The sequence below is a fragment of the Doryrhamphus excisus genome, linkage group LG4 (genome assembly GCF_037039965.1).
Source record: "Doryrhamphus excisus strain RoL-2023G ecotype Guam linkage group LG4, RoL_Dexc_Guam_v1.1, whole genome shotgun sequence".
NCBI classification, from domain to species: domain Eukaryota; kingdom Metazoa; phylum Chordata; class Actinopteri; order Syngnathiformes; family Syngnathidae; genus Doryrhamphus; species Doryrhamphus excisus.
In genome coordinates, this window is record NC_136360.1 from 4580760 (window position 1) to 4599293 (window position 18534).

The 18534-nt window shown below is 42.1% G+C and overlaps 1 protein-coding gene and 1 non-coding gene across 2 annotated transcripts; one reads left to right on the forward strand and one right to left on the reverse strand.

The window, feature by feature from the left end:
• Positions 1 to 284: 284 nt before the first annotated feature.
• trnah-gug (transfer RNA histidin (anticodon GUG)) lies at positions 285 to 356 on the reverse strand. Its single transcript has one exon. It is a non-coding gene; the product is annotated as a tRNA-His (tRNA).
• Positions 357 to 728: 372 nt separating this feature from the next.
• On the forward strand, positions 729 to 17536 carry aspm (assembly factor for spindle microtubules). Its single transcript, XM_058073837.2, has 26 exons — positions 729 to 1161; positions 1538 to 1681; positions 2216 to 3647; positions 3837 to 3932; positions 4291 to 4401; positions 4569 to 4715; positions 4801 to 5040; positions 5109 to 5176; positions 5283 to 5424; positions 6195 to 6325; positions 7239 to 7414; positions 7494 to 7639; positions 8017 to 8102; positions 8183 to 8392; positions 8601 to 8805; positions 8882 to 9030; positions 9271 to 9399; positions 9514 to 9708; positions 10199 to 14821; positions 14903 to 15052; positions 15132 to 15323; positions 15401 to 15593; positions 15691 to 15845; positions 16829 to 17005; positions 17083 to 17243; positions 17315 to 17536. The coding sequence occupies exons 1-26, from the start codon at positions 895 to 897 to the stop codon at positions 17415 to 17417; spliced, it is 9828 nt and encodes a 3275-aa protein (XP_057929820.2). The 5' UTR covers positions 729 to 894; the 3' UTR covers positions 17418 to 17536.
• The last annotated feature ends 998 nt before the right edge of the window (positions 17537 to 18534 follow it).

Below are 18534 nucleotides of genomic sequence, written 5' to 3' on the forward strand. Positions count from 1 at the left end.
AAAGTCACGTGTTCACGGATGAACGTAGCTACCAAAACAAGGTTTTTAATAAAAAACAAAAAGATACTCTATGAATAGTTTCATGTTCATGAATGTATATTGTACAGAAAAAACATTTACACACACTGTGGTGTTGGGGAATTTGAACTGGACACTTGTTGTTCATAATATTCGAAGATGTACATTGGTAGCACAACCGAACGCAGGAACATGCATTTGCAATGTTATACACTCAGTTTGCATTTTATATATTTAGCAATACGTGAAGGTAATTTAAAAAAAACTGCCGTGACCCGGATTCGAACCGGGGTTGCTGCGGCCACAACGCAGAGTACTAACCACTATACGATCACGGCGAGCTACCCGTCTGGATGGAGAATCGGAAGCGACAGCCTGGTACCTTAAATGTATAACTGATTGGCACGCCCACAGCTATGCACAGTGAATATACTGCAAACATTTCCACACCAATTTAGAAACAACAAAAATATGTTATATTCAAATGAAATGACTAAGTTCTTTAGTTGAGTTGGGAAATGGTCACAAACAAGATGTGAGTAGAGCAACTCTTTGCTTTGGGGCGTGTCTTCAAGACCGTTTTTAAAAAGAAGCAGCCATCTTATTGGTGGGATACCGACTGCTTGTTTCGACTTGTTTGAAAATCGTTCACTATTGGTCGAGAGGGTGACCAAATCCTCTATGATTGGCTATTCAAACACATGGGTACATTTTAAACTTGATGCAGTTGGCAACAGTGCTGACGAACGGAAGCGTGTCGTTGTGAGTTGTATTGATACTTATAATCAACAGTAACTTGCTCCGATCGCGAAGCAACAAGCCGGACAGAATGTAACTCGGTACTTTCTTGTAAACGATTTCTGGGAAATTTCTGGAATGGCAACGCTACGTCCAGGGAGCTTAATGGACTTCAGTCCAATAAGGAATGACGACCCAGAGAAGGAAACTGATGTTCCTGTTTTAAGTCTGGTCCTATTTTCCAAGGCACCTTTTGTATCATTTGGTACAGTTAAGGTCGGAACCTCAAAGTCTGCTGTTCTTCGCATTGAAAATCCAACAGAAGATGCAGAAGTCGAGGTCATTGTTGACAGGATTCCATCGAGCAAAGGCTTCACTGCGAACCAAAACGCATTCACAATTAAGGTATGTTGTCCCATTTGTCGTTATTTATTTATTGTAAAATCATCTTGCCATAACTTTCAAAGTTTAAACTCATTGAAGTGTAATCGCTGTATATCACAACATCCCTCAAGGTATCCCAGATTTAATATGCAAAACACACGTATTATTGTTATTGGTTGGTATGGAATGGTGCTTCTTGTGCTTCTGTCACCACACATGGTTCATAATGATATTTCTTTTCACACCACTTCCCACATGCTGCAGCCACAAAATTGTAGTAAAACTGTATCTGGTCTTGTAAACAAAATGGGTAAATATTAAGGTTTGTAAAATGAGCATTTGTGAGGTCATTGTATTTAAGTGAAATGGAACTGAAAATGTAAATATTTGTTTGTAGCCTCTTTGCTCATTTAGCATGACAATAACCTGGACTCCAACGGAAGAAGGTGGAATCAGAGAACTCATCATCTTCAACGCCAACAATGTTCTCAAGCACCGGGCAGTTTTGCTTGGGAGAGCAGAAGCATCACAAAAGAAAAAGGTAAAAAAAATCTGTTAATGCACATTTTGCATGGTAGAGCAGGGTCAAGTCACACAGATGCCAATAAGATATGGCTACACCTCAAAACCCTCCTGCCAGCTCAACATTTACACTATACTCAGATTTTGGCTCAACATTAGCAATAAAAGCTAGTATTGGCTATGACCAATATTTGTGTAGCGATTCTGATTGACTTTCCATCTTCTCTTATTATATTCACAATTGTTTTTTTTTCTTCCATCTCTGGTTTTCATGTGGTTTTCATCTCTAAATGCAGTCTACACAGGCAAAACCTACCCTACCCTAATAAGCGTTGCAATCGGACACAACAGGGCAACAAAAGACATCTGTCTGTCATATATTAAAATACTTTTGCTCACATGAAAAATGGTTTGGGTTCAACACTGTGAATATTGATCAAGTTTCCCAGTATTATTTGGTTGATGGTGATTTTATTAAATGTTTGTCCTTGCTTCAGTCCACTTTGGAAATGCTTCTTACTCTACTATACTGTTGCTTACTTTTGTTTTTCAGAAGAGCTTATGGGATACAATCAAAAAGAAAAGGGCAACTGGAAAAGCATCTCCGTACAGGGCAAAGAGGATTGAGTTGTCTGCTGATAAAATTGTTAAAGTGTCCCGAAAGCCACAGTATAAACGGGATAAACTCCGCAGTCCGCTTTCTTCACTTAACGAAGGAAAACCTGTCAGAGAGAAGTTTATCCACAAGCGCAGGCACCTTGATGATTACCATCAGAAGTCAGAGCAGCCAAAGGATTTAAATCCCATCCAAAAGCAATGGTCTCTGGCAGACCAGGAGAACGTAAGCCATGTTCGGAGACACCCTTCTCACGTATTAGCTGCAAAGACGACAGACGCATGTCAAAACAAAGCAATTTCCAAAATCCTTAATGCAACTTTATCCCCTATTGGGACACCAGAGAGGCTCAAAGAGATCATGCCTCGAATTCAGTCAGTGACAGGTCCTGTGAACACACGCCCGGCACTCTCTATGACTGATGCACTGGCCCTCATTGGCTCAGATCTCAGTTCTAACAACAGCAGCCCACAAGACACCAGTTCTAGTTACGGCTTTTCTGATTCCTTGGAATCGAAAAGTGATGATCATGAATGTGGCCCCAACAAAAATGTCTTCAACACGCAATCTGACAGCCTAGAAGTGTCCGACTCCAAAGAGCCCAGATTGACTTGCAGCAAAAAGGCTGTTATGCCTGAGACTGAAAAGCCTGTAGAAATACCTAAAAGGTTGGCTTTTAATAGCGAAACTGTGATTAAAAAGAAGGGACCGGCGTGTGGGAGGAAAATAAAGTCATTAAAGTCAAGGCGGTGTCTGTTGGAGAAAACGCTTGAGATGACAGAAAGCAGCAGCCAGGCTGAGTCTGGACCAGGTGCCCCACACCTACCTGTAATAGAACCAGAGACGAGCACAGAAGGATCTGAGGAAGCTGGATTCCCATTTGTCAATACAAGAGCAGCCCCGGAATTAAATACTGCTGGCCCGACTCAAACACTTGATGGCTCATCATCATCATCCATCCCTTTACCGACCAGCTCACCTAAACCCACAGCTCACCAGGGCTTCAATATCACTTCCCCGCTTCCTAATATGACCTCCACAATGACCTCCCCATCACCCTTGAGCCAGTTTTCCCCTATTCACTGCAGCAGCAAACCCAACAATCACCTTCCTGAATCATCTCCAACAGCTATTCCCCCTCAGCTCACCTCGGCCAATCCGTCCGCTCATTTGGACTTATTTCCCATTCATTTGACAAAAACGAGCAGAAAGAGGAAAAGTGAAGAGTATTTGAAAAGTGTCCCGAAGATTGACGATGGTGGGAAAACTGAGCCTGTCAAAAGGACCAGGGTGGTGGTTTGGAAAAACGAGCCCACCAAGCAGACACGCGAGAGGAGTACGTCACAGAGGCAGTGGGCCAAATCAACAGGTAGTTGAACACATTGTACTGACGTCATAAGTGAACCAATGCATACTAATAAGTAACTCCATCATTCAAACCCATAACAGTGTTTGCTTGTCATTATGCTAGTATTAACAGACAAAATGGATGGTCCTGCTTTGTGTTCATTTGTGCCTATTCTGTAATGTGATGGAAATCTTGATTTACCTACTGTAGGTTCTGTGCACTCAACGAAGACATCATCTCTAAAGACCACGAAGCCATCAGGCGCTACTCAGGCTAAGCCAACAAACGCCAAGCTCTCATCGCAAGGTATAAATATGAGGTTTTGTGTCATACATTCATTCATTTTCTACCGCTTATCCTCACTGGAGCCTATCCCAGCTGTCTTCAGGCGAGAGGCGGGGTACATCCTGGACTGGTCACCAGCCAATCACAGAGCACATATAGACAAACAACCATTCACACTCACATTCATACCTATGGACAATTTGGAGCCGCCAGTTAACCTAGCATGTTTTTGGAATGTGGGAGGAAGCTGGAGCACCCGGAGAAAACCATCATGTGCAATGTTTCAAATAATTCATTGCTACTAAATTATGGTTAGGATGTGTTAAATGACATGACTAAATGATCATGAATTAATATCCATATATTGTGGTGTTCAAAGGCGCCGCCTCTATGAGGTCATCCCGAGCACGGAGTGTGAAGTGCGTAAAGCCTGCAAGAGTTGCTGCTGTAGCACAGTCAATGCTGACCTTCATCAAACCAGCTCAGACAGGTATTTGGCAAGCACCCCCCCCCCCAGTGTTTCTCCATCAGTTGGTTTTCTTTCATGTGTGACCAGCCAGTTTGTTGACCTGTTCCATGTGTAAAGTCCTTTAAGATACCTCCATAAATAACACATTCCTGACCCAAAAATGATACATCATGATGTGTTTCCTCAAGACATACCCAGGCATCCACTTCCTTTTGCCGCCAAGAACATGTTCTATGACGAGAGATGGATTGAGAAGCAAGAGAGGGGTTTCACCTGGTGGCTCAACTACGTCTTGACTCCAGATGATTTTAAAGTCAACACTGAAATGACCAAAGGTGGCTTCTGTTAACACCTTCAGCAGGGTATAGATATTTAACAATACAAGACCTTGAATATATACTTTGGTGTCTTTTTTTCTAGTGAGCGCTGCATCCCTTATCATGGGCTGCAGTGACAAGCTCAGCGTTGCCAAAGCTCCAACCAAAGAGGAGATGTCTTTCAGCACATATACAGCTCGTCGAAAGCTAAACCGCCTCCGTAGATCTGCCTGCCAGCTCTTCACCTCTGAGAGCATGGTCAAGGCTATCAAGAGGCTGGAGATTGAGGTGGAGGCAAAGAGACTACTCATCCGCAAAGACCGCCATCTTTGGAAGGATATAGGTACAACCTTTTTTTGTTCTCGTACACAGTGGCGCTTAAAAGTAATGTTTTTGAAAATATTTTTTCAGGTGAACGTCAAAAAGTCCTCAATTGGCTTCTTGCCTACAATCCGTTATGGTTACGGATTGGCCTTGAGGTACCTTTCAGCAACACTGTTTTTCCTCTCCTTTTTGTATATTTTGTCTGATGAAACAGGTATTTATTGCATGTGACCCCTGAATACAATTTCACTCTGTACTCAGACTATCTTTGGGGAGCTCATCTCGCTGGAGAGCAACAGTGATACAATGGGTATGGCTATGTTTATACTCCAGCGACTTCTATGGAACCCAGACATCGCAGCCGAATTCAGACACCCCAAAGTGCCTCATCTGTACAAAGACGGTAATATAAAACTAGATTATTAATATGAACTGTAGCTGTTTTTCCCCCCAACTTTCTTCTTAAACGGGACCTATTATGCTCATTGTTTGACCCCACATTGAGTTTTTGGTCTCCTATAGAGCAGCTACACACAATAACCCTCACAGACAAGTTTTTATATTTTGCAGAATCTGCATCTATTCCAGCTGTATTTTCTTGGATTTTGTGCTCCCTGCCAAAACAGTCTGTTTTAATTTATTCTACCCACTCCGCTGTGATTGGTCACATGCCCAAAGAGCTGCCTAACAATGAACCATATAAGGAAGTCCGCCCCTCTGTGACATCACAAAGGGGCAGCTTAACCACACCTTTTATAACGGAGCGTTTTGAGTCATCCCAAACTTCTTTCAGGGCTCACTTCCAAACGTGAAAACCTTATTATCTGAAACTTTGCCATCGTTTTTAATGTGAGAATACAACATTCTAACCACATTTATAGGTCAGAAATGTGGAAAAAGCATAATAGGTCCCCTTTAAATGATCTTTGTGAATTTTCTTCTCATGATACAAGGACTTGACTCCCATAATTATTTACTTTATTTGGGCAATATGACTTTTTCTAACTTTATTTGTAAAGAGTAACAACTAATATTAAGCATTTTTTTCATAATTTACAACTCACAAATCTGATTCCAACTTTCAAACAACTATCAGTATTTTCTCTGTACAAATACTATTTGTTTTGGTCGACATGCACCTTCGGTATATAATGAAATGTCTTCCCTGTTCAGGCCACGAGGAGGCGCTGTCTCGCTTCACACTGAAGAAGCTGCTCCTGCTGGTGTGTTTCTTGGACAAGGCCAAAGAGTCTCGCCTGATCGAGCATGACCCATGTCTGTTCTGCATGGATGCAGAGTTCAAGGTAGGCCGAGGACTCTCCTTGTCTTCTTGATGCCAGTAGACGTTGGTTATAGTCGTAAAAATAATTCTCTTTGAAGCCATTTCTGCAGCTCCCTGCAAGGTTGGACATTACTCAAAGTTGTTCTTGCATACAATATGCAAGACATTTTTGTGGGTCATGGTGGTGTGGTTTATTTGTTTGAGACATGCTTAACATTGATTAATAGCAAGCAGTTGAATAGACACTGGACTCTCTGGGGTTGTAATTTGAAAAACAAGACCTCATTAATTTTACGTTTTCCTACATGTTTGACAAATTGCTGGAATATTGTTTTTAAATGAGGCTTTCAATGCAAATCCAAGTACAAAAAAAGTGTGTTGTGGTTGATCGACTATCTCTGGTTCACTCTGGGTTTTTTTCAGTTTTGTTTGTAGTGAGTGAATCACTCGGCCTGCAAAAAAAATACCAGAAAAGTCATTCTTTTTTGTCTTCACCTTCCTCCTCTTCATTAATACCACTAAACTTGTCTTCTTCGGTGTCAGAATAGAACAGCTTGATAATTACTTCCTCACACCCTTTGTCGGCCTCTCTTGGGTTGTCAATCTGTGTCACTTTCATCACTCGGCATATTAACCCCTTAAGCTTGTGATGTACTCTTCATCACGCAGTAATCAAAACCTGTTGGTGATGGTGGATTTTTTTGACAGTTACTGCTGATAGACTTGAACAAAATGGGATTGGTCGCCTTTAACTTGAAAGCTACATCGTGTGCATTTTTTTGCATTCAATGCATGAGAAAAATGTAGACGTTTATACACCAGGAATTAAAGTAACTATATTGTGATTGTCAATAATTCTGTATGTATAGGATGAGTTACATGCATATCTTACATTTTTTCTTACAAGCACCAATAGTTTTTTTTACGTTTGACAGACAAGCAAAGACCTGCTACTTGCTTTCTCGAGAGACTTTCTAAGCGGGGAGGGTATCCTCCCCCGCCATCTTGGCTACCTGGGGCTACCTGTCTCCCACGTTCAAGCTCCCCTCGACGAGTTCAACTTTGCTGTCAGAAATTTGGCAGTTGACTTAAAATGCGGAGTTCGACTTGTGTAAGTAACTTCATTTAAATGTAATGCCTTGCCTGAATTTATGCATTGATTTTTTTTTTTTACATTTTTAATCCTGTAGGAGAGTCATGGAGCTTCTTATAAAGCAGTGGGGCTTGTCAGCAAAGCTTCGACTGCCAGCCATCAGCCGCCTGCAAAAAGTCCACAATGTAGATATCACCTTGCAAGTCCTCAAAAGCGGAGGAGTTGACCTCAAGGATGAACAAGGTAACGATGGTTGCTTGATTGCGGAGTTTAACTGACAAGTGAGATGCGCAAAAATCCCTAATAAAAACATGAGCTACTGTTATAATCCATGACAAGATGAAATGGCACTTCCTGTCCGCCACTCACTCTGCTCCACTAGGGAACACATTTACAGCAACACACGAACACGACTTTTATTTATGTCTTAAATGGCATATTTTGTCTCATTTGACCCCCACAATGATGGATATGTTAAATTATTTACGCTTTAGAATAGAATATTATGTCAAAATAGAGGCACCTTACCATACCCCTCTTCTTTTCTGGGGGTCTGACATTTGGTGTTTTATGTGTAGAACATGCACACACCAAATTTAAAAATTTGCCGTCATTTTCAGGTCATGTGATCGAATCCAGAGACATTGTGGATGGACACCGAGAGAGGACATTGAGCCTCCTGTGGAAAATAATTTTTTCACATCAGGTATCTGATATTTTCAGACACAAGTTGGAACAATTTGCAGTATTCCCAGAAATCCTATACAGTATATGTGTAATGGATAGGTGGAGGTGATACTGGATGAGGATCAGTTGAGGGAGGAGATTGGCTTCTTGAGGAGAACCCTGAGGATAAAACGGAGGTTGGCTTCATTGAGGGCTGATCAGGGCCTTGATCGTGCACGACAGACCAAGATGCTGTTCGAACACAGCAGCACTAAGGTGACCCTGCTGATGGAGTGGATCCGAGCTGTGTGTGATTTCTACAATCTGAAGGTGAGTTTGGAAAGTCTTATTTGCAAGCAGAAGTTGACCAACACTCATTTTGGGCATGAATTCCATATTCATTAAGCCCCGGATATATGAATTAATGGCAAACACAGAGGCTGGTATTGGATCTTTAAGGTCTTTCCACTGTGAAGCCCAGAATTATCAGTTTTATCAGCTGTTACTTTGAAAGAAAATGTCTCTTGTCTTTGTTTAGGTGGAGAACTTCACTGTGACCTTCTCAGACGGCCGTGTCCTCTGCTACCTCATCCACCACTACCACCCCAGTCTCATATCAGAGGATTGTGTGCATAACAACACCACACAGACTGTGGAATGCTCACTGCGGGGTCGCATGGAGCTCGACTGCTCAGCTGTAGACTCGGATGACTCTTTTGACTGCTCCTCAACTGGGCAAAACGGTGTGTTGTCAGTTTGTGAAGTCAGGCTCATAAGGTAGACGTTTTATATCTAGTCTGTGCCCCCCCTTGTGAACAGGACTTGAGTCTCCATCTTTGGTGTTTAAAGAGCTACTGGAAAATGAGAAAAGCAATTTCAGGCTGGTTAATGCAGCAGTGGCTTCCCTGGGTGGAGTACCCGCCATGATCAATCCAGCGGACATGTCCAACACCATCCCCAACGAGAAGGTAGGATCTGTGCTTGGTTTTTATCCAACCTACATGTGTTGGTAGATATTTTAGATGACAACATGCCGATTTCACACGAAAAATGAAAATTATGCTGTGACATAATTTCATACATATATACAGAATAATGAAACCAAATGATTAATTCCATTATTTATTTTAGGCCAGCAATATCATTGTTGTACCAATACTTGTCCAAAAGTAGCAAATGACCTTTTTTGATTTTATTCCCCCCCCCAGGTGGTAATGTCTTACCTGTCTTTCCTGTGTGCTCGTCTCCTGGACCTGCGTAATGAAACCAGAGCAGCTCGCGTGATCCAGGGTGCCTGGAGGAAGTACAGATTAAAGAAAGACCTGCAGGTCTACAAGGTGTGTCAAATGCGGGGTTACTCATTTTGATATCTGTCTTTTGCCTGAACCGTTGTGATAAATGCCTCGTGTGGAAGTAAATAGTGATAACCATGGCTTCTTGTTGGAACACAGGAGAGAAATGCGGCTGCTCTGAAAATCCAGGTCGTTGTGAGGCATTTTCTACAGCAACGTCGGGCCAAGAGGCGATGTGCAGCTTCCATAGTCATCCAATCAGTCTGGAGAGGCTATTCTACTCGCAAAACACTGAGGACAAAAAAAGAAACAGAACTCCGGATTATACAGCATCAAGCAGCAACTGTCATCCAGGTAAGTGGCTTTATGTAATAATGCATTTGGATGGTTGACATTTTTAAATAGCATTCTGCACTCATGTATGATTCAAAGCTCAAATGCACATCTAGGTCTCTAAGGAAATGTGCAAATAAAAAAAAACATTTATTTAGCACCATCTTGTGTGTACATAAATAGATACTTTGCAGGCACATATCGATAATTGGTCGGGAGATAAAATAACGTGATATATGTCCACACTCCTAGTCGCCAACCTGTCTTAAACCTCTTTAAACTCCAGGTCCACCGTGTAATCTATACCACTATATGACTATTGCAGCTAATTCTGGCTTATTTACAGTGATGCTTTATCCTAATTAAATGAATAAACAAACACAAAAAATTACCACATTAGTTCTGTTAGATAAGAGCATAAAATGTTGTAATGCCTGCAAAAGGCGTTGGGTCATACCCTTGTTCGAACCTTTGGAATTGGTCCTTGACAATTTTTTTGTTGTTTACGCAGGCACAGTGGAGAATGTTTTCCACTATGAGGCATTACCAGCAGTTCCGATACCACACCATCGTGGTCCAAGCACAGTGGAGAATGAAGAAGGCAGTCCTGGCTTTTGGAAGAATCTACTGGGCGACCATTGTCATACAGAGATATTTAAGAGCTTCGATCCTTGCAAGAAAAACAAGGGAGGATTATCTCTTGCTCATATCTGCAGTGGTAAAAATACAAAGAGTCTACAGACGATGGAAAACCGTAAAAACTAGAAGGGAAAACCATGCAGCCAGAGTCATACAAACCGCCTTTAAGAAATGGTACACAGAGAAAATGGCCAAAAGAGCGTCTGCTGCTGTCACGATTCAGTCTTGGTATAGAATGAAGAGGTGTTTGTTTCGGTACCGAAAGTTCCAAAGAAGCATCTTGCTCATTCAAGCCCACTACAGAGGTCACATACAAAGGCGGAACTTTCAGAGGCACAAGCATCAGCACAACTCGGCCATTATCATCCAGAGTGCCTTCAGAGGGTACACCGTCAGGAAACAAGCAATGGAAAGGAAATATGCCTCAATCCTGATCCAGCGGTGGTACAGAGCATCTATGCAAAGAAATAGAGAAAGAGAAATGTTTGTCAAGATGTGTTGGGCCGCCAGAACTATACAGGGAGCATACAGAGAGAAACGGACTCGAGACTTGCTGAAGAAACAGCACAAGGCAGCAACTTTGATCCAGGCTGCATTCAGGAAATTAGCTGCCCAAAGGAAGTACCATGCCCTGAGAAAAGCAGCTCTTGTACTACAGCAAAAGTATCGAGCCACGGTGTTGGCTCGTAAGACAAAGGAGGACTATGATACCATCAGGAAGGCTGTCATCACCATACAAGCAACCTGGAGAGGCCAAACTGACAGGAAGAGGATCGAAAAATACCACCGGTGTGCAACACTTATCCGGGCTTATTATTGTCGGCATAAAGCCCAAGTGGAGTACAAGTCTAAAAAGGTAGCAGCTGTTGTCATCCAGCGCCACTTTCGGAATAATATGGCTGCAAAGGAAACAAGAAAAGCATTCCTCCAGAAAAGAGCAGCCTGTGTTGCACTACAAGCTGGATTTCGAGGCATGAAAGTTAGGACGGCGCTGAAGGAAAAGCACAAGGCTGCAACTGTCATTCAGTCTGCAGTTAGAATGTTTTTAGCTCGGAAACAATACATTCTCCTTCAAAGTGCAGCCATTATAATCCAGAGCCGCTATAGAGCGCTACTTGAGGGCAGGGAACAGCGTCAAGTGTACAGGAAGCAAAAGAAAGCTGCTGTAAAAATCCAAGCATTTTACAGAGCATGGAGAGCCACGGATGAAATTAAGAAGAGGCACAATGCCGCCACGGTAATCCAGGCTAAATTCAGAATGTACAAAGCACGAATGGCTTACCTTGCAATTAGATTTGCCGCAGTCATAATTCAAGAACGTTTCAGGGCCAAAATCCTCATGAATCGAGTGCAAAAAAAGTACAGAGTAATGAAATCTGCTGCCGTCGTCATCCAGGCAGTTTATCGCGGACACCGGACCAGGATGGAGATTATGGAAATGCATTGCGCTGCCATCGTCATTCAGAGGAAGTTTCTCACCTTCCTCGAAAGGAATAAATTTGTCTCCATTAGAAGAGCAGCTCTGGTGTTCCAGCAGCGGTACAGGGCTGTGACCCTGATGAGAGAAGTCCAAAGTGATTATCTGTCAAAGCGTAGAGCGGCTGTTTGTCTGCAGGCAACCTTCAGAGGATACAAGGTCCGGAAGCAATTGCTCATCAAACATAAAGCTGCTGTTACGATTCAGTCAAACTTCAGGACATATCAACAAAAACGCTTCTACCGGAGGCTTCAATGGGCTGCCGGTGTTGTGCAAGAACGTTACAGAGCAAACAAGAAAATGAGACATGAGAGGTTGGCTCTTCATACCAGGAGACAGGCTGCCATTGTCTTACAAGCTGCCTTCCGTGGAATGAAATCCAGACAGATCATTAAAAGAAAGCACCAGGCTGCCATCACCATCCAGAGAGCTTTCAGAACTTACATTGAACACAAGAAGTATCTTGCCTTAAAGTCTTCGGTGCTCGCCATACAGCGCAGACGTCGGGCCACGCTAGCAGCCAAAAAACAAATGCAACATTACCAGAACATGCAAAAGGCTGCAGTTGTCATTCAGGCTTCATACAAAAGATGGAGGGTCAGGAAGGATGTTGCTCATTGGCATCAGGCAGCCACTGTGATCCAGTCTGTTTTCAAGCGGCACAGGGAGGAAGTTAAATTCCAGGCCATGCGTCTGTCAGCAATCTTCATCCAGAAGTACTACCGAGCATATGTCCTTCAGAAACAAGAAAGGGCTTACTTCCTCAAAGTCAGATCTTCCGCCATTGTCCTGCAAGCAGCATTCAGAGGTTATTCAGCGAGAAGAGGAATTTCCAAGATGCACAGAGCTGCTACTGTCCTTCAAGCAAACTTCAAGAGACATAAGCAGCAAACGACTTTCAGGAAGCGACGCTGGGCCGCCTGTGTCCTCCAGCAGAGATTTAGAGCTCTTAGACAGAGAAACATTGAGGTAAAACATTATCATGACGTCAAGAAAGCTGTGATGATACTTCAAGCGGCCTTCCGAGGAACAAAATCAAGACAATCCATCAGACAAATGCATCAGGCTGCCACCACCATCCAGGTTGCTTTCAGAGCCCATCGTGAACACAAGATGTATCTTTCCTTAAAAACGTCGGCGCTCACCATACAACGGCGATATCGGGCCACCGTTGCAGCCAAAAAACAAATGCAACATTACCAGAACATGCAAAAGGCTGCAGTTGTCATTCAGGCTTCATACAAAAGATGGAGGGTCAGGAAGGATGTTGCTCATTGGCATCAGGCAGCCACTGTGATCCAGTCTGTTTTCAAGCGGCACAGGGAGGAAGTTAAATTCCAGGCCATGCGTCTGTCAGCAATCTTCATCCAAAGATCCTACCGAGCGCATATCCTTCAGAAACGAGAAAGGGCTCGCTTTCTCAAAGTCAGATCTTCCGCCATTGTCCTGCAAGCAGCATTCAGAGGTCATTCTACAAGAAAAAGAATTTCCCAAATGCACAGAGCCGCGACTGTCCTTCAAGCAAACTTCAAGCGACATAAGCAGCAAACGACTTTCAGGAAGCGACGCTGGGCCGCCTGTGTCCTCCAGCAGAGATTTAGAGCTCTTAGACAGAGAAACATTGAGGTAAAGAAATACGATGAAGTCAGGAAAGCTGTCATTCATCTACAAGCTGCCTTCCGGGGAATGAAATCAAGACAGTCCGTCAGACAAATGCATCAGGCTGCCACCACCATCCAGAGAGCGTTCAGAGCCCATCGTGAACACAAGACTTATCTTTGCTTAAAAATGTCCGTGCTCGCTATACAGCGGCGATATCGTGCCACTGTAGCTGCCAAAGCACAAATGCAACATTACCAAAACACGCAAAAGGCTGTTTTAATTATTCAGGCAGCCTGCCGAGGGATGCGAGTCAGGAAGTGTGTTGCTCGTTGGCATCAGGCAGCCACTCTGATCCAGTCTGTTTTCAGACGACACAAGGAAGAAGTCAAATTCCAGGCCATGCGTGTCTCCGCTATCATCATTCAGAGACACTACCGAGCTTATGTCCTTCAAAAACAAGACCGTAGATACTACTACAAAATCAGATCCTCAGCCATTGTTCTTCAGGCTGCATTCAGAGGTCATTCAGTGAGAAGAGGAATTTCCAAGATGCACAGAGCTGCTACTGTCCTTCAAGCAAACTTCAAGAGGCATAAGCAGCAAATGACATTCAGGAAGCAACGCTGGGCCGCCTGTGTCCTCCAGCAGAGATTTAGAGCTCTTAGACAGAGAAACATTGAGGTAAAACATTATCACAAAGTCAGGAAAGCTGTGATGATACTTCAAGCGGCCTTCCGAGGAACAAAATCAAGACAATCCATCAGACAAATGCATGAGGCTGCCACCACCATCCAGGTTGCTTTCAGAGCCCATCGCGAGTTGGTTAAATATCTGAAAATAAAATCCTCAGTACTAACAATCCAGCGGCGGTTTCGAGCGACTGTAGCAGCCAAAGCTCAAAGGAATCGATTCTTAGACACACGCCGTGCAGCCATTGTCATTCAGGCAGCATACAGGGGCCAGCAAGATCGGAAGTGCCTTGCTCATTTGCACCGGGCTGCAAGTGTAATCCAGTCGGCATATAGAAAGCATGTTGAGGTTGTCAGATTCCAAGCAATGCGTGCATCTGCTGTGGTCATCCAGAGATGTTACCGGGCCTTTATTCTTCAAAGGAAAGAAAGAAACCAGTTCCTGAAAATCCTACAATCCACCATTATCATCCAGGCTGCTTATAAAGGCTACCGTGTCAGGAAGCACAGAAGTCGACAAAATCAAGCTGCCAGGTTGATCCAGTCGCACTGGAGGTGCTTCATCCAAAGGCGCGTCTTCCTGAAGAAAAGAGAGGCTGCTTTGAAGTTGCAACAGAAGCTCCGAGCAGTGCAGGCTGGGAAGGTGGACAGGAACAAGTTCATGCGCATAAGGCAGGCCGCAATCACACTTCAGACCCAATGTAGAGCCTGGATTGCACGGAAGCGGGTAAGATGATCACGAGAGAAAAGTATTAAAAGATTGAAGCGGTCATGCAGAATGTAATTGCGTTGCTGTTGTATAATCAAGAAACGTGAAGTCGCCAAGACACAGAGGAGACTTCGTTTCGCCGGGGCAGTCTACCACCACCTCAGTGCCATCAAAATCCAAAGAGCTTTAAGAGCACACCGCGCCCTGGAGTCTGCTAAGAGACAGATCCATTCTGTCCTCGCCATCCAAGTACAGCAGCAATTTTTATTCTCATACACTGAAAGAAAGCCTTATATTTATTTAACTCCTTGTTTCTTCCTCACCGTAGCGTTTGGTACGAGCGAGACAGCAAAGGAAACGCTACCTAGAGGATCGAAGCAAAGTGGTCACTGCCCAGAGAGCAGTCAGACGTTGGTTAGCACGTCGCCACAAGGCTGCGTCTGTCATCCAGGATGCTACCCGCAGGTTCCTTCTCCTCAGGTGCCAAAAGAGAATCGAACACGGCATTGTCAAAGCTCAGGTATCATTTTCGGGATTTTATGATGCGATTATGGGTGCTTAAGTCTTCATGTTTTTAAGTGTCGTTTCCTATCTTAGGCTCTGTGGAGAGGACACTGCTCCCGTCGACTGAATGACAATGCCAAAGTAATAAAATTGCGACATAAATTGCGTAAGGTCTCAGCTGGTGCCCGAGAGGAGGATAAATTGTTCAACAAAACATCCTCTGCCCTGGATTGTATCCTTCAATACAAACGCTTCTCCTATATCCTTGAGGCACTAAAAAACCTAGGTATGGTTATATTTAGGAAACGTGCAATGTTTACTTCTATAGTAATGTTCTAAAACAACGTGATGATATGCTCTTGTGTCTGTGTGGAAATGTTCAGAGGCCACAACCAGGCTGTCTCCTGTGTGCTGTGAGCAGCTGGTGGACAGTGGAGCCACCGGTGTCATCTTCACGCTCATCCGCTCCTGCAACAGGAGTGTGTCCTGCATGGACGTCATCACATACTCCGTTCAGATCCTCCTCAACCTCTCCAAGGTATCTAGTTTTAAGTGTTGACGTTTGGCAGGTGTTGACTTTTTGGATGTAAAACACTTAGATCAGGGGTCTCAAACTCAATTTACCTGGGGGGCACTGGAGCTAGGGTCTTGGCAAGGCTGGGCCGCATCAGGTTTTCCAAAAAAAAATATATATATTAAAAACAGAAAAATATACAAACTTTTTCAGTGCTTTGGTTCTGATTTTCTACAAGAAAAGCTCTGATAAAACATTCCACTGTTCTCAAATATCTTAATTTTTATTTTTCTGCACAAAATAAGATGAAAAATAAACAAATCCAGAATAAAGAAAATCAATCAGTAATAAATAAATATAATAATAATAATAATAATAATAAAACGGCAAATAATAAAAACCACATATAGTTGGTGGGTAGACAAATTATTTTTTTCTGATTAAAATGAACAAAGCATTATTAGAGCCCTGTAGACATGACAAAACACGACTATAGTCATATTTATACTTTTTTATTTACAACATATTGCGCAACTGCAGGGTCTTGAGACACATGCTAACTCGCAAACTAGAGAGCTAGCGACCTAAACGGTAGCCTTCAAGTTATTTCCGTTAAACTTAAATTGCCAAAACCTTACCACTTCCACACGGATAGGGAGGATAACTATTAACAGTTATTTAACCTTTTAACATGAACATTAATCAAACGTAATAATTTTTTCTGGGTACATGATACCATACAGCATCCATATCAAACTTGCGCGGGCCGCACTAACATTAAACTTTCATATCAAGGCGGGGGCCTCAAACTAGTGTCCTGCGCGCCACATTTGGCCCGCGGACCGCGTGTTTGAGACCCCTGACTTAGCTGTGTGGATTGTATAGTCAGTGTTTGACTGAAGGCTGAAGTGAAGTGAACTGTAGCCCCCACGATTCCCCTGATTGACATCAGTGTGGTTCTTCCCATGTCTTCCTTCCTCCCGCCAACACTTCTATGTCTCCATTAGTATCACAAAACCATCGAGGCGGTGTATTTGGTGGAAAACTCAGTGGAGACACTGGTGGACCTGCTGCAGCGGTACAGAGAGAAGGCAGGAGATAAAGTGGCAGGCAAAGGTGGCAGCATCTTCACCAAGGCCTGCTTCCTATTGGCTCTGCTCCTGCAAGACAAACACCATGCTGAGGTTTGATTTTCTATCTTTACCATCTTTTTTTTTCCTGTTTGCATTTCAGCTATATCAATGGAAAATGTATTTTTCAGGACGTTATGAGGCTTCCGAAGATCTTGGATAGGTTAACAAGCATTTATCGCCTCACCGTTCGGAAGAATAAGATGGATACAGACAGAAGTGTCATGAAACAGAAGATTAACGGAAGCTTCTACATCCAACAAACGCCACGTAAATCTCGCCCTGTGCCAAAGTATGTATTTGTAAAAAGTTGAATGTACAATGTACGTCTGCAGGTGAGTGACTGCTCTTTGTTTTTCACAGGTTTGCGCCAGACTGGGTTCTCAGGAAGGATAAACTTAAAGACATTGTGGATCCCCTTATGGCCATTCAGATGGTGGCTAACATGTTGTCCATTGTGTTGTAAATAGCTTTTAAACGTCTACAAGCATCTCATGTTTGCGTGCTGAACAAAATTATGTACAACTTCAGTTTTTGTTTTTTTTTCCAATTACTGTTAGTGTATATAATAAATAGACTTATCACAAACATGGATTTGCTTTTCTTTTTTTCAAAGGGGTTTTTAAAGGCTATCAATCCGTGCACTTCTATACTTAGACTGAGTGTGAATGCACTTATGCACTCAAAATACTAATAGGTATGGTAAAATGCAGTATGCCGCCAGTACCTGAAAGTACTTGTTTTACATGTACTGCTATGAAGGAGGCTGGCAATTCATCTGCATTTCTTCTGAAATGTTTACGCCTTGTTTTTTTTTTCTTAAAATAAAAGTGGCGCTTGGACAAATGTAATTAAAGGTCCTTGGTATAGACTTGTGTACTAGCACTTGGAGTCTTCCATGTGTTTGTTCCTCTTTTATGTCCGGATTTTGGATAGTACAAACTAGTGGTCGGTGTGGCTATTGTCTTGTCAATGTAACATTACTGACACCTAGTGATCAGTGTAGAATACTGCACATCATCATTTGAATGGGTCTTCTGAATACCTTGTTTGTATTTCAGCTCATTTAGCAATTTTTATGCTTGAAAATGTTGAAAAAATGTTAAATTTTAATAAATATGGTTTTCCATATTTATTAAAATTTAACATTTTTTCAACATTTTTTTCAACATTTTCATAAAACCATATTTAATAAAATAAAACCATATTTATTAAAATTTAACATTTTTTCAACATTTTCATAAATAAAACCATATTTATTAAAATTTTAATATATTTTTTAATAAATTTATTAAAATGTTACTTTTTTCAACATTTTCATAAATAAAACCATATTTATCAAAATTGTAATAAATTTATTTTAAAAAATGTATTAAAATTTTAATAAATATGGTTTTATTTATGAAAATGTTGAAAAATTTTTAAATTTTAATAAATATGGTTTTATCCATATTTATTTTTAATAAATGGATAAAACCATATTTATTAAAAAAAAATTCAACATTTCCAAGCATTAAAATTTTTAAAACATTTTTTTTTACATTTTAATAAGCCATATTCAATGACAAAAAGTATTTCTTAAT

What these genes read in the sequence shown, in the direction of transcription:
- aspm (XM_058073837.2), top strand. Translation starts at nt 895, where the DNA reads ATGGCAACGCTACGTCCAGGGAGCTTAATGGACTTCAGTCCAATAAGG. An exon ending in CGCCAAGCTCTCATCGCAAG is followed by an intron (nt 3,933 to 4,290) that starts GTATAAATATGA and finishes TGGTGTTCAAAG; the next exon opens with GCGCCGCCTCTATGAGGTCA. An exon ending in AAGCAGCAACTGTCATCCAG is followed by an intron (nt 9,709 to 10,198) that starts GTAAGTGGCTTT and finishes TTGTTTACGCAG; the next exon opens with GCACAGTGGAGAATGTTTTC.